Here is a 14,313-nt window from a genome sequence, read left to right on the forward strand (position 1 = left end):
CAGATTTTATTATTTTAAAAGGTGGCTTATTATAAGTCACTTTTTCAAAAATGTATTGAAGCCTACTGTATTTGGGGTGTTGTTTCCGCTGTGTGAGTTTCCTGTGGAGTAGAAGCTGGCCCAGTAGCATTACAGTCTCTGAGTTGAATGAAAGCAACCATACAGGTTGGACCGGCCCGCCGGCAGATGGGCGGCCCCCACCTGCGCTCCGAGCTGATGGTTCGCCTGTCGTATTCACCCATAACCAGCTTCATGCACAAACAAAATGGAGAGGGAGGTCACTTCCTGGGCTCCGAGCTGATGGTTCGTATCGCCACTTGTCTTCACCCAAAAACCAGGTTTTCGCACACCATTCACCCCAAAACCAGCTTTACGCACGGCATAAGGGAGTGGGAGGTCACGTGGGTCTTCCGACCTGTCTGCAGAAACTGCTGCTGGCCAAGAGATCGACAGGTGGTGTAGAGGTAAATACACAACGATAGGACGTTGTATTGTGTTAATATTGCGTTTGATAGCAAACTCGATTGTTTTGTTTGGAGCTAAAGCTTACGCCTTAAAAGTTTCCATCGCTTACATTGTGAATTGTTCGAGTGACACAGACCCTTGGCTTTTATCGATGGCCGAGTAGACCGTGCATTTTTGTGCAGTGTGTAACGTTAAGGTTTTAGGATAGACTATGACTGAAACTATGACGAATCGTTTTACTTTTGAATGACGTATTTTTTGTTTGACTGTGCGATGGCCGTTTCTACAGGGTTACTTTGCAGTTTAAAACTATCGTTACCACTGGAACCATCTGTTTTGCTGTATAATTTACTGCTTGTTGACACCCTTTAACTGTGCCAACATTTTCATTGACCAAATAATGACCGTAATTTATTAAACTTTTTAACAATGTTCCAGTGCAGTAACTTTAACACATGAACACACATTTTTGGACTGAGAGAAACGGTTTGTATTTTGTTCTTAATCTTCCAGTTGCTGCTTTCTTTCTGCTCAGAGAAAAGAACAAAGGGATCGCCAATGTATTCGGGGCCCAATGGTTATGCTACCCGTGTGGACTATGTGCGGGAGAGCCCCTACTACGACGAGGTCCCCCTGGGCTCCTTGTGGCGGGACACACCACCAGTCATGCAGCGCGGGGCTGACCTCGCCGTCAGCTCGGACCCCCTGCCCCCACCCCCCTTGCCCGAGGCACCTGCGGTGGGAGGCAGCCTCTACGGCACTCCCAGCAGCGTGGGGGACAACCCCCTGGACCCCGACAGCCAGGCCATGGACATCAAACCCGTGCACCGCTTTGTCCCAGACTCCGTGAAGAACTTCTTCCGCAGCAGCGGTAGAAGCCTCACCCAGGGCTGGCCGGCTCCTCCTCCTCCAGCTCCCCAGGACCCCGCCCCCCTCTCTCCCCCCTGGACGGAGGCGGCAGACGGCCGCAACCGCTCCACGTCGGGGGTCCGCTGCTCCCCTCCCCACTCGCCGCCCCCGTCCCCGTCCCTCCCCGGCTCCTACGCGGACCGCTATGGCGGCTCGGGCAGTGGCTATGCCCCCCGGACGGAGCGCGACGGCCTGCTGCTGGGCGCCGAGGCGCTGGGCTCGGTGTCGGAGGCGCACACCAACAGCTCGGCCATGACCTACAGCGAGCGCGTGGAGGACTACCACCTGCGCTACGCCTACATGAAGTCGTGGGCGGGGCTGCTGCGCATCCTGGGCTGTGTGGAGCTGCTGCTGGGCGCGGCTGTGTTCGCCTGCGTGTGCGCCTACGTGCACAAGGACAACGAGTGGTTCAACCTTTTCGGCTACTCTGAGCCGCAGGTCTACGGGGGGCTGGGCGGCGGGGCCATGGGCGCGGCCTACGGGCAGGGCGGTATCCGCTACACGGGCCCCAAGACGCCGTTCATCCTGGTGGTGGCCGGCCTGGCGTGGATCGTCACAGTGATCATCCTGGTGCTGGGGATGAGCCTGTACTACCGCGCCATCCTGCTGGACTCGTCCTGGTGGCCCCCGACCGAGTGCATCGTCAACGTGACACTGGGCGTGCTGTACCTGGCGGCGGGCGTGGTGTACGTCCGGGACACCACCCGCGGGGGCCTGTGCAGCATGCCGGTGTTCAACAATGGCGTGAACGGGGCCTTCTGCCGCACGGAGGCGGGCCAGACGGCCGCCATGGTCTTCCTGTTCCTCACCATGACGCTGTACTTCGTGGGCGCGGGCGTGTGTCTGATGCTGTGGCGGCACGAGGCGGCGCGCATGAGGAAGGCAGCGCTAGACCAGGAGGTGAACGGAACTGCTGTGACAGAGAGGCACTCTGACGTTTGCTCATCATTAGGCAGTAGTTTTACTCAATGCAGTTTGGTCCTAATTGTCCTTTTTTTTTCCTTTTTTGTATTTCCTTGTCTCAGATGGAAACGATTACGTCATCCTTACCGATATCCATAGTAAGTTTTCAGGACTATACCTGCCTCAAAGTCAAACCACTATACGGTACTCTAACAAAACCCTAACCAGTATCTACAACCTTTGTCCTAAAAGCTCAACGGAGGAGGTTCTCGGGCATCAGAGGCCACCCCCCTCCCCACCTTTCAGCGAGATGATGCTTACAGCCGGACCAACTCCCGGGCTGGTCTGCCCATGCCCCTGGAGCCGGAGATCCTCCAGGGTTACATCCCAGCCGGGCACATCCCCAAACCCGTCATCATAGCGGACTATGTGGCGTGAGCACTTGACTTTGATACTTTCTCACTCTTACCTTTCCTTACCATTCATTCACACATTCACACACCGACGGAGTCAACCACGCAGGGCGACAGCCAGCTCGTCAGTAGCAGTCAGGGTGAGGCATCTTGCTCAGGGACCAGCGATCTAACTGTGTTTTTGATTTTTCCCCCGCAGGAAGTATCCCAGTATCCAATCGGAAGAACAGAGAGATCAGTATAAGGCTGTTTTTAATGACCAATACGCAGAGTACAAGGAGCTGCATGCCGAGGTGCAGGCAATCGCCAAGAGGTTTGGGGAGATGGACGAACTGATGTCCAGCCTACCGCCTCGCCCATCTAGTCAGATGGTAAATATTCAAACATTTACGTCACCAAATAAACTACAATAAATAGACAGATAATGTAACCTGAATAAAATCTCAAATTTTCAGGAAAAAGACCGCATCGATGGCATTATATTGGAATACCAGAAGAAGAAAGCTGTGAGTATACAACCTTCACCTCATTTTAGGGTCATTATTTTCATAATTTTGGATAAGCAAAATCTGTCTTGCTGAAATGGACTGACTGTATTTTGCCATTCGGAATTATAATTTTTCAGTCAAATGTAATTCCAACAAATGATTATTAAAAATATATATATAAAGAAAATTTATTATTGATTATTTTCCTTTTTATTTTAGGACCCAACATTTTTGGAAAAGCGAGATAGATGTGAATATCTGAAGAACAAACTGGCACACATCAAGTACAAGATTCAAGAGTACAACAAGGTCCACGGCTCGAACGATGGCCTGAGCAGCTCGGCTAAGAGCGTTCAAACCTGAACACTACACCTCTTCCAAATGTATACGCATGCATATAGAATGTATATATTATATGTAGATATTTTCTAGTCAATACATTCAATTTCAAACACAAAAACTCCCAAAAGTTCAAATTATAGCCTACTATACTTTCGGTTCTTAATTATAGAAAAATACTTTAATTATGCCATTGAAAATGTTTATGCGTGATTAGTATTTTCCTGTAATTGTATTTTGATTGTTTTTAATAGTTGTAATGTAACCAATTTATTTTAATATTTTTAACCTAGCGCATTCAACCCTTTGCCCTGTAACTGGAAATACATTTTTTATAATTGAAATGATGGTTGCATTGTACTATTCATTATTTTATTACTTTCAACTATCCACCGTACCCTTTGTTTACTTATGAGTGAGAGGCAAAGTGGTAGCCTGCATTAGATGTATTCATGTTTTCACTACAGCAAAACATGTCCAGCTGAAAAATGCTGCATAGAAATTCATGGTAGCCAAAAAGGGCCAGAATCATGAGACAAAGTATGATTGATATGACGTATGCCTCACCTAGATCCTAGTTGTTCATCTGATCATGAATTCCTGATTCCTGAACACTGAACATATCTAACATATCAATAATGTATTGATATGAAGATTTATATATAGGTTTTTTGTCCATTAACTGACCTACTTTCAAGAGATTCTCAGAGCATCACTATTAGGATTTGGTCAATTCAGACAAAGACTTAATTTGTTATGTATGTGTTTTGGGTCATTTAGTTTGGTCACTCTGCAACCGGTGCAGGGAGAAATTAGTCTGCTGATGCAGAACACAAGGGGTCTTGTCCTAACAGAACCACTGCACTGTCACACTACTCCACCTTAGCCCCTCTTATAGGTGGAGAACGTTACCACAGCCTTTCAAACAAAACCAGTTCCAACGCTGACCTTAGAACAGTTTTTCTTTTCTTTTTTATGGACCTTTTGTGACATATCCCTTAAGAGTGTCCCCGTTTTTGTCAATTTTGTCAAGCATTAGTTGCCACTCCTAGGAGATTTCCGACGAGATTACCAAGTATTTCAACACTTTGCCTCTCAGTTTGGCTGCCCAGACTGCTGTACCAAAAAAAAAGTGTGTGTGTGTGTGTGTGTGTGTGTGTGTGTGTGTGTGTGTGTGTGTGTGTGTGTGTGTGTGTGTGTGTGTGTGTGTGTGTGTGTGTGTGTGTGTGTGTGTGTGTGTGTGTGTGTGTGTGTGTGTGTGTGTGTGTGTGTGTGTGCACGCGCGCGATCTTATTTCGTGTTCTAGGTCATGCTCTCAACAAAACGCTTCATGCGTAAACATACTAGTGTGCCAACCGTTTTGTCGGTCATCAGACCTGACCTGCTGATGGGTGGGCCACACCTTTGCATTCTTATTGGCGAAGAGAGCGTCCACTCTCACCCGAACCTACAGGTTGGGTGAGGAAAGGCCACCTGTAGGTGGGGTTGAGAGTGGATGCGCTCTTCGCCAATAAGAATGCAAGGGTGTGGCCCACCCATCATCAGGTCGGCCCTCTCCTGAAGGACCATCCATATGATCCCTTCCGTGCGACAAACATCACCTTAAACCCAAGCAGACATTTGGTTAGCATTGGAGGCGCGCATAATACTGACAAAGTCGATATAACTCAACTTCCTTTTGAGTTTTAACAGGTGAGCTCCATCTATAAGTCTACATTATCTATTGATGCAGCCTTGGCTGTGATATCAGACTTCTGTTCGGTTTAAGTAGGTTATTTAGGGATACTCTCGATGTTTTGTTGATTATTCGGTCACAAGTTTCCGTTTTTACATTCCGTCTTTACCGAGCAGATCTGTCAACGTGTTGAGGTTGTGGTGACGCGCAAACTGTTTATTAGCTCGGAGATTAAGACTATTATATTATGCCTAGGCCTACTTATTTTCTGGTAAACTTTTTTTTATTATTATTTTATTTTTTTGCAATGTTAAACGGCATCAGCGATCCAAGCCGTTATTTGTATCTTTCCCTCACCTTTCTCCTATACGTTTTGTTTTCTATCTCTTTATGTTCTACAAGCTCCTACAGTAACCTATAGGCTAATCATTCGCAATTGGGAACCCACCTGACTCCCACCTGTGTGTGTGTGTGTGTGTGTGTGTGTGTGTGTGTGTGTGTGTGTGTGTGTGTGTGTGTGTGTGTGTGTGTGTGTGTGTGTGTGTGTGTGTGTGTGTGTGTGTGTGTGTGTGTGTGTGTGTGTGTGTGTGTGTGTGTGTGTGTGTGTAACATAGTCTACTATTATTAATCGCAGGTAAATACAAATGCCGGCCAAGAAGCTCAGCCCGCCCCCATACCAGCCGGGCACCCACAGACAGTAAGTTAACCTCCTGCGCTATTACTACTGTTCCTTGCTTCTACCACCACATTGTCATTATCATATATTCAGCCACAATATTTTGGCAGATAACATTCCTAATAATGAATACATTTTAATGTAGGTATTAATGTAATGTTTAAGTCTGACCTGAGCAATTGACCTAAAAAAAAACGAACAAAAAAATCCTTAAAATATCAAGGGTTAGCGTAGCAGCGAGCTAACACCACCCCTCCCTCCCGGTAGCCATGGCAGCAGACACAAGCACAGCGAGCGCTACTCCCACCCGGTGCCGTCCCACTACCCCGAGTCGGACTTCCTCCACTACTACCGCTGGGGCTCGCCGCCGGGCATCATCAAGATCATGAGCATCATCATCGTGGTCATGTGCGTGGCGGTGTTTGCCTGCGTGGCGTCCACGCTGGCCTACGACAACATTTCGGGCGGGGGCCTGGGCAGCCTGATTCCGGGCTTCGGCGGCGGCGGCTTCGGAGGCACTGGCTCGTTCGGGGGGGTGGGGTCCTCCTTTGGCGGGAGCTCCTTCGGCGGGAGCTCCTTCGGCGGCGGGGGGAGTGGCTTCGGCGGCGGCAGCTCCTACGGGAGCCAGTACATGGACCCCCGGGCGGGGAAGGGCTTCATGATCGCCATGGCGGCCATCACCTTCATCGCCGTGCTGGTCATCTTCGTGCTGGTGGTGTCCCGCCAGGCGTCGTCGCGCTCGCCCAAGTTCTTCCTGGCGGCCATCATCATCTCGGCCATCCTGGCGTTCATGATGCTGATCGCCACCATCGTGTACCTGGTGGCCGTGAACCCCACGGCGCAGAGCTCGGGCTCGGCCGTCTACAGCCAGATCCAGCAGCTGTGTGCCCAGTACCAGAACCAGAACCAGGCCCAGGGGATCTTCATCAATCAGTACCTCTACTCCTACTGCGTGGTGGAGCCCCAGGAGGTAGGCTCCTCCGTCCTGGGGACTTCACCCCTATAGTCCTGCGTTTAAATATAACCAGGCACTTTTTCACTTTCAATTCTGTTCAAACACAACTATCTCCTTTGGTGATATATTTGTTATATCTGTAACAGGACTCCCTTTAACTGGTCTGCAACCGATTTCTTTGTTAGAATAGCTGGTTTAGCTCATTCTCACCGATTTTACTTCCCCCACTTTTTACATTGCTGACTATCTCTATTAAGCAAAGCACGCTTAACACCAGCATGTTGAGCTGGTATTCCTTTTTGTATCAAATGAATTGAAGTAACTCTTCGATTCACTTGAAGAGCTCCTCTGTTTTATCCCGGTCTGTCTTACAGCAGTGTTTGTAACAGTTATCCTCCTTCTTCACTACTGCCCCCTCTTCCTTACAACCTCCACCCCCCCACCAGACTGAAACTAAAGATTCACCTGTGGATCTCCATGTCTCCTCCAGGCTATCGCCATCGTCCTGGGCTTCCTGATTGTCGTGGGTCTCATCATCCTGATGGTGTTCGCCATAAAGACCCGCGGCGCGCTCCGGCGCCGAGGCAGAGACCGCGTCCTGTGGGAGGAGGTGAAGAGCCTCAAGGATGGCTTCCCCAACAGCATCGGTGAATGGGTGAGTGAAACCTCACCAATTGAGCAGAACCTCACCCATTCACCCAATGTAGTACGCTGGTCTGAACCTGCAAACCAATCACATTGACCTTTTTATGTTTTGCATTAGACTACCACAGACCCTAGATTTATGTACTACTTTTTTAATATAAAATATGTTTCAATGGGGAAATCGAATGGAAAAGAATTGATACAAAACTATAGTTTAATAAAGTACGGTTGAGAGAAGGAACGTTTTATTTTGAGGAGGCTGAAGCTGTGAAGGGGAATAATGCATACACCAGAGACAACCACAGGTGGGGCTGGATGATGCCAACCCCCACCCAGCCACCCATTAGACATTCTGGAAATGTTAGTTGGCCCTTAAGGGTTTTAAGGTTTTAAGATATTTGTAAAACTAGCTTTGGGACATGGTTTTTATAATAAACAAGACAGCTTTGTTTTTAAGGCAAGTGTTAAGGGAAAAGTTTCCTGTGTCATCACAGTTTCGGTAGCATTCTGGTATGTGGTTATAAAGTGGTGGAACCGGTTGGTCCTGGACAAGAACATTGTTGACAATGCAGACCTGACTGGTTCCTATTCCAAAAATAAACTAGAGTTTAACAAGAGCAAAGGCAAGGAAGTAAAGTCATAGTAAAGTAAGACACATTTCAAAAACATGGTTGATTAAATGTATTTATTAGTCAATCTAATGGCTAAATCAACTACAATCGTATACCTTTTTGTAGTTGTATAAAACAAAAATATTCCTTCCTTACTGGAAATGTTACTTCACTTTCAACATTTGGCATGAGGTATTACATTTAATTGCAATTTTCATCTGCTCAAGATGATGTTAATGTTGGGTGTGGTGGTTGTAATCCATATGCTATGTTGGCCTGGATACTCGATACTCTGGTCTGAAACCCACCCAGTCACGACCCAGTCCTCTCCATTCACCCAATGAAGAAGTCAGTTTGACCAGAACAGTCAGGATTGGGAAGATGAGCACCCTTCTCCCTTGATGAGTGGTTATTTGTTATTGCTCTGAACCTATTATTATTTGTTTATGGCCAGTGTCTTGGCAGGTTGCCAGATCTACCAATAAAAACAACAACCCTGGTTTCAGTTGTACAGTCTTGAGGCTACCTGCAGAATTCTAATCCAGATGCCATAAAATGGTTTAACTAATTTGGATAGAAATAGCCCATTGAATTCAAGAGTCTTATCCAAACAAAATGATTCAGGAGCCCAATAAAAAAAACAAAGAATCTGAGAACCGTAATTCTTATGAAGTCTTCTTCCCAACCACTGTGAGAGCTGTGCTTAATGCTTAGGTTGGAATACCCTAAACGGTTAGCTGCTGTAGAAATCAGCATAAGGGATCAGGAGTGAACTCGAGCGCTTTAGTGCATCTTTGGTGTCAAATGACCGTTCTGAAGAAACCTTGTGAACTGCTGCAGACTGTATGTTTTGGTAGCTGCAATGCCATCAGCTTCAGTTTGTTTTTATTAAGGCTTGGTTCGAAGTGGAAGAACTCGAATAATGTAGGCATGTACTGGGAAAATTCCAGAAATGTGCAGTGCCGGTGACGAATGCATTTCAAATAAATATGTAATACATCGAGTAGAACAGAGAACCAATGAAACCATTAAAGCCATTGTTCCTTGAACTATTAGTTGTATAACCAAGCAATTTGTATGGCCTACTTTTGCATGGTAATGCCAAAAAGTGGTCTTCTTAACTTGTAATCTGGGCATCTAGGTGAACAATGTGTCTGGGGAACCAGAGGTCTTGCTCAACGACCCCAATGATGCGGTTGGGGGCCCTAGGACGTACCTGGACAGTCCAGACTACAACAAGCCCATATACCTACCTGGGTAAGGTTTCCTACAGTCAACAGAGAGCTGGTCTTACCTGTTTCCATGTTCAACCAGACCGCCCTGCCATTGCTTATAAGGGACCTCTGAGCTTACTGTGAGGCCTGGACTACACAATGTGCCTGGTTCTGGAAGAAATTGATCCACAAAAATGTTATAGGTGGGAGGTTATTCAGACCCAAGACTCAATTTGAGACTCTCAGATTAGAAAACTGCCATTAACATTTTATATATACTGTGTATATATATATATTTATTATTATTATTATTATTATTATTATTATTATTATTATATATATATATATATATATATATATATATATATATATATATATATATATATATATATATATATATATATATATATATATATATATATATATATATATATATATTTTTTATTATTTATTATCTAATATTCTTAAAAGGCTCCCTCAGTGTACAGCTAATGTTGTGACTAACGCGTGTGCGGCCTGTTCACAGAGACTCGGACATGACCAGCTCCCTGGGAGGCCTGAAGAAGGACTCGGAGGCAGACTCCGGCCATGAACTGGACGAGGAGGATTTCAACATGTAAGTAAATCAAAAGAAACGTGGGGGTAAATATGAACACTACATATGAATATTAAAGACATTTACCAGGGCATTATTGACAGACATTGAGAACCAATCATGTATCGTTGTCTTTGTGCCATTATCTTATCACTCTCAAAATGCACGTAACTGAATGCCTTGCATCTGTGTACCTCACATGTCGCAATGTGCTGAAGGACAGCCCCTTCCAAGAAAGGTAGTGGCTAGAAAAACACATATTTGTGATGTTGATCAGACTGAACTGCCACTGTGAAAGGTCTGGAAAAATTGGTTAAACCTTGAAAAGAAAAACGGTGAAACCAGTGCATGATTTGTCAACACAATATAATTCCAAATGATTTGCTAACAAACTTTATGAATTTTTTTTGTCTCGCTTTTTTGTACAATATCACCAAACAGCTATCCTCCAACATCAGCTCCATATAAATGTGACGTATAGGAAACAGAGAATAATGTTTCTGGTAACCTTTACTAGTGGAAGTCAAAATAGAGTTTGTTTTCAGGCCAAACATGGATCTTACATTTCACAAGGACAACTTTGTATTTGCATAATGAGATGATCACTCATGCATAGTAACGCACGGAAGTGTACGGCCCAACTGGTATCGACTGCTTCTCCTACATGACGATTGAGTTATCATTTAAACCAAATATGTTACCATGCAAACTAACAGAAATTGGGACGCATGCCATCTGCTGGTCAAAAATATCTAACCAAATAAATAACTGAAAGAGATTCCTGCTAATGATCAGAGACGTATAAAGTACTAGAGACCCAGACTAAGTAAAAGTACAAGTACTGTATCAAAAAAGTGACTTGAGTAGAAGTAGAAGTGTTCTTTAAACACCCCACTTAAGTGGAAGTACTAAAGTATTCAAAATGTTTTGTACTTAAGTATTGCAAGTAGTTTATTTTAAAATGTACTACTCAAGTACTGAAAGTAAAAGTAAGCTATTGTGTTATGTTTATATTAAAGAAAGCAGTCAAAAGTTTGAATATCATATTGTTTATATTATCTCAAATATTTAAACTGAAGGACACACAATTCCTTTGGCTGTAGCAGCAGTACAAGGACAGGAATACATACAGAGCTGTCTTAAAGCTGTCAAAGGCCACATACAAGTGTTATGTAAAAACAAACAACTAAAACATCTCAAAGGCCAGAGGGGTATTCCAAGAAAGTGGCTAAGTGACAACCATGGGTAAGTTAAAGGACAATTCCGGTATTTTGAACATTGAGCCCCCTTTCTGGTTTGTCTAGGTTGAAATAGAGTGGTTGACACCGACATTTTGACTATTAGTCCTCTCTCGGGTATTTGGCTAATTTAGAATCGCCCCTGCCTGCTTCAGAATGGCTGGCGACGTGTCCTTAAAACAACCCTAAACGTTGTTCCAAATCAAGTATCGTAGCGAACAGTTTCTGTCATGTTTGATTGCTATTTTATCGCATTTTGTAAATCCCATTGATTTCTGTTGGAAGACTGGCTGTTTATGTTTGGTTGTAGTCTTTTCGTACGGTTCTAGCCCTACTGTTGAGACGGAGAACCGAACGAAAAGACTACAACCAAACGTAAACATCCCCCCTTTCCGTTTTCGGCCAACGAGCAATGAGTCTTCCAACAGAAATCAATGGGATAACATTTTTATAATTGTAACGAGTAACGATTCAGCACATGAAAAATGTATTGGAGTAAAAGTATTAAACTCATCAAAAATATGTAGTGAAGTAGGAGAAAAAAATAATACTCCAGTAAAGTACAGATACAGCATTTTAGTACTTAAGTACAGTAGTGAAGTAGTTCTACTTCGTTACTATACATCTCTGCTAATGATATCCAACTTTGAAATATTATCTAATTTCTAACATCGTCAATGACTGCGTCAACCTTAAACTATTTTGCAATTGGTTAAAAAGTATGTGGTCAAGCTTGAACATGACCCGCTACCAATCTGGACAAAGTTACGTCTTATGGGGTTAACCCACCTCAAAATTAACCTCAAATGTTCACCCCAATTTATTAATTTTATGACGTGGTCTGACATTTCTCATAAACATTTTAGTCTAGGCGAGAAAATCCCATTTGAACGAAGGAGATGGCTGCAGGGGAAAGATGACATGGTACAAGTATAAATAAATAATGTATTTCTAATCAGTGTTGGTCTTTTACTTTCTCCTCATCAGGGACTTTCCTCCCATCATGGATGAGCAGGAGCGCTTGGACTACAAACGGCAGTTTGACAAGGACCATCAAGAGTACAAGAGCATACAGGCTGAACTAGACGACCTCAACGCCGGCCTGGCTGATCTGGACCGGGAGCTCGAACAACACCGAGAAGGAAGCCCTCAGTTCCTGGTGAGACCGTAGACCTTCGTCTTGGTTTGATGTGGAACTGTAGAGGAAAACAAACCCAGGGTAGTGTGAAGTTAGTGTTCTGATACATTTTGTATGCTTTTTTTTATACACTCAGGCAACATATTAAAATTCAAAGTTCATGTCTGTATCATTGAAAAATTTATTTTCCAGATAAATTGTGATTTTCAAAAAATTTGTTAGTTAGTTAAAAGTGTTTTAGTTATGAGTATTAAGTTGAAAGCAGACTTTACAACTGATATCATTTACATTTAATTTTAGTACTACACTAGAGATGGAGAAAAACATTAACATTTGTTTATTGGAATATAACTTCTATACACAGAAACGCAATATTTTCAGATACGGTTCATGCAGTGTATTGCAATGACAAGTAGTATGAGATTAGATCTGCTGCTGGAATGACTCACAGAATACCCAACACATACTTGCATATTTGATCAATAATATACAGTATATGATAACAAAAAATTTATGATAATTAATAATGTGAGTGACGGCCCTGCTGCCCTGCATCTTTCTGTACAATACCATAGATACAGCAGCATATTCTAAGGGGGATTTCCTAAAACCCTAATCAGTGAACTTTAATAGACAGTGATTTGATTAATACACAGGATCAGATGTTATAATCCCTTGTGCCAAAATCCAAGGAAAACACATTCAGAAGCCCCTGCCCAAACCAACCTTATAAGCACGCTGGCCACTAAGTTACCAACCAAAGGTGAAAAACACGAGACAAATGGCCCAACTAACAGCAGTAAATACAGCAGTATGCAGAATGCAGCATTTCATTGGGGTTATCAAGTGGGCACTTCTTAAGAAGTAGCTATCAATGCGGGTACACTCAAATTAACGTCAACCCATAATGGTCGATTGAACTTGTAAAGACGTGCCTCATGGATGTATACATGTTGTGGATGGTTTCAGAAGGGTTCTGAATCTAAATTCTCAATGCAAATCAAAAGTATTCATGGCGTACTATTCTGATCGTTGGTCTGATTTGAGGCTTTGTGTTTTTGTTTTAACGCAGGATGCCATGGATGAATTCAACAGGCTGAAGAATATAAAAAAGGCAAGGACATTTACTACAACAATACACTACACATGCATGCATTATCCCATTAATCTGTTCAGTCTTCCAACCAAAGCACACTTATTATTTAGTTTTTCAGGGGCACACATTTGCATTGATTTATTCATGTTTTTTATGTTATTTCTCTCTTTAGTCGGCAGATTACCAAATCAAAAAGCAGAGGTGCAAATATCTGAAGTCTAAACTGTCTCACATCAAGCGGAGGGTCAGCCAGTACGACAGACGGCCATGATCCCTGACCGCTCCACCGCCCAGCTTCTACAAGGAAAACCCCTGTTCCCATTATATGGATTTATTTTAGATGTTATGTTTTTACTGGCTGTATGTGCTACAATTTTAACATGAGTGTGTGATGAGGATTTTATTCTTTATAGTTTCAGCTATGTTTTTTTTTCTTAAAAAAAAAAAAAAAATACAAGGTTTCTTGTATTGATTTGTAATGGCTAACTCACCAGTTCTGTGGCTTGGATTTGTATAGAAATTAACAGATGGAATTTATTTTCTTAATGCATACATTTGCATAATTTTCATTTTATTTTGCTGATTCAGACAGTGATATACAACTTTATTTTATTTGTTGCAACTTTTTTTGGCCTTTTTCACACCTCATGATCAATCAGGGTTTTGAATAAAAGTTATTTGTATTGATATTTTTTACAAAAAGACATCCCCTTCCAAAAGTATGTTTATCTTTGGTTGACTGTTTTATTGAAGTTTTTAATAAAATCATTTTAATGTAGTGTTCTGAAGTACTATTATTGTAATTTATGTAGCAGCATGACCAAAATCAAATGTTTTATATATATATATATACAGTATATACAATAAATGTTTATTTAGTTATTTTGTTCTCTCAATGTGTATTTTATTTGAATTGTGTGCGTGTTTGTGAGCGTGAAACTCGGGTTACAAAT

General features: G+C 43.2%; 2 protein-coding genes across 2 annotated transcripts; both read left to right on the forward strand.

Annotated features, from left to right (window-relative positions):
* Nucleotides 1-1,023: 1,023 nt before the first annotated feature.
* Nucleotides 1,024-3,541, forward strand: marveld2b (MARVEL domain containing 2b; the record flags this gene model as incomplete). Its single annotated transcript, XM_084468939.1, has 5 exons — nucleotides 1,024-2,274; nucleotides 2,584-2,711; nucleotides 2,890-3,061; nucleotides 3,146-3,196; nucleotides 3,398-3,541. The coding sequence occupies 5 exons, from the start codon at nucleotides 1,024-1,026 to the stop codon at nucleotides 3,539-3,541; spliced, it is 1,746 nt and encodes a 581-aa protein (XP_084325065.1).
* Nucleotides 3,542-5,836: 2,295 nt separating this feature from the next.
* On the forward strand, nucleotides 5,837-13,631 carry oclnb (occludin b; the record flags this gene model as incomplete). The annotated part of the gene is made up of 8 exons (XM_084468940.1): nucleotides 5,837-5,889; nucleotides 6,136-6,838; nucleotides 7,314-7,478; nucleotides 9,221-9,336; nucleotides 9,820-9,909; nucleotides 12,114-12,285; nucleotides 13,337-13,378; nucleotides 13,533-13,631. The coding sequence occupies 8 exons, from the start codon at nucleotides 5,837-5,839 to the stop codon at nucleotides 13,629-13,631; spliced, it is 1,440 nt and encodes a 479-aa protein (XP_084325066.1).
* Between the last annotated feature and the right edge of the window lie 682 nt (nucleotides 13,632-14,313).

This window comes from Micromesistius poutassou, assembly GCF_964030765.1.
Source record: "Micromesistius poutassou genome assembly, chromosome: 5".
Lineage (NCBI taxonomy): Eukaryota > Metazoa > Chordata > Actinopteri > Gadiformes > Gadidae > Micromesistius > Micromesistius poutassou.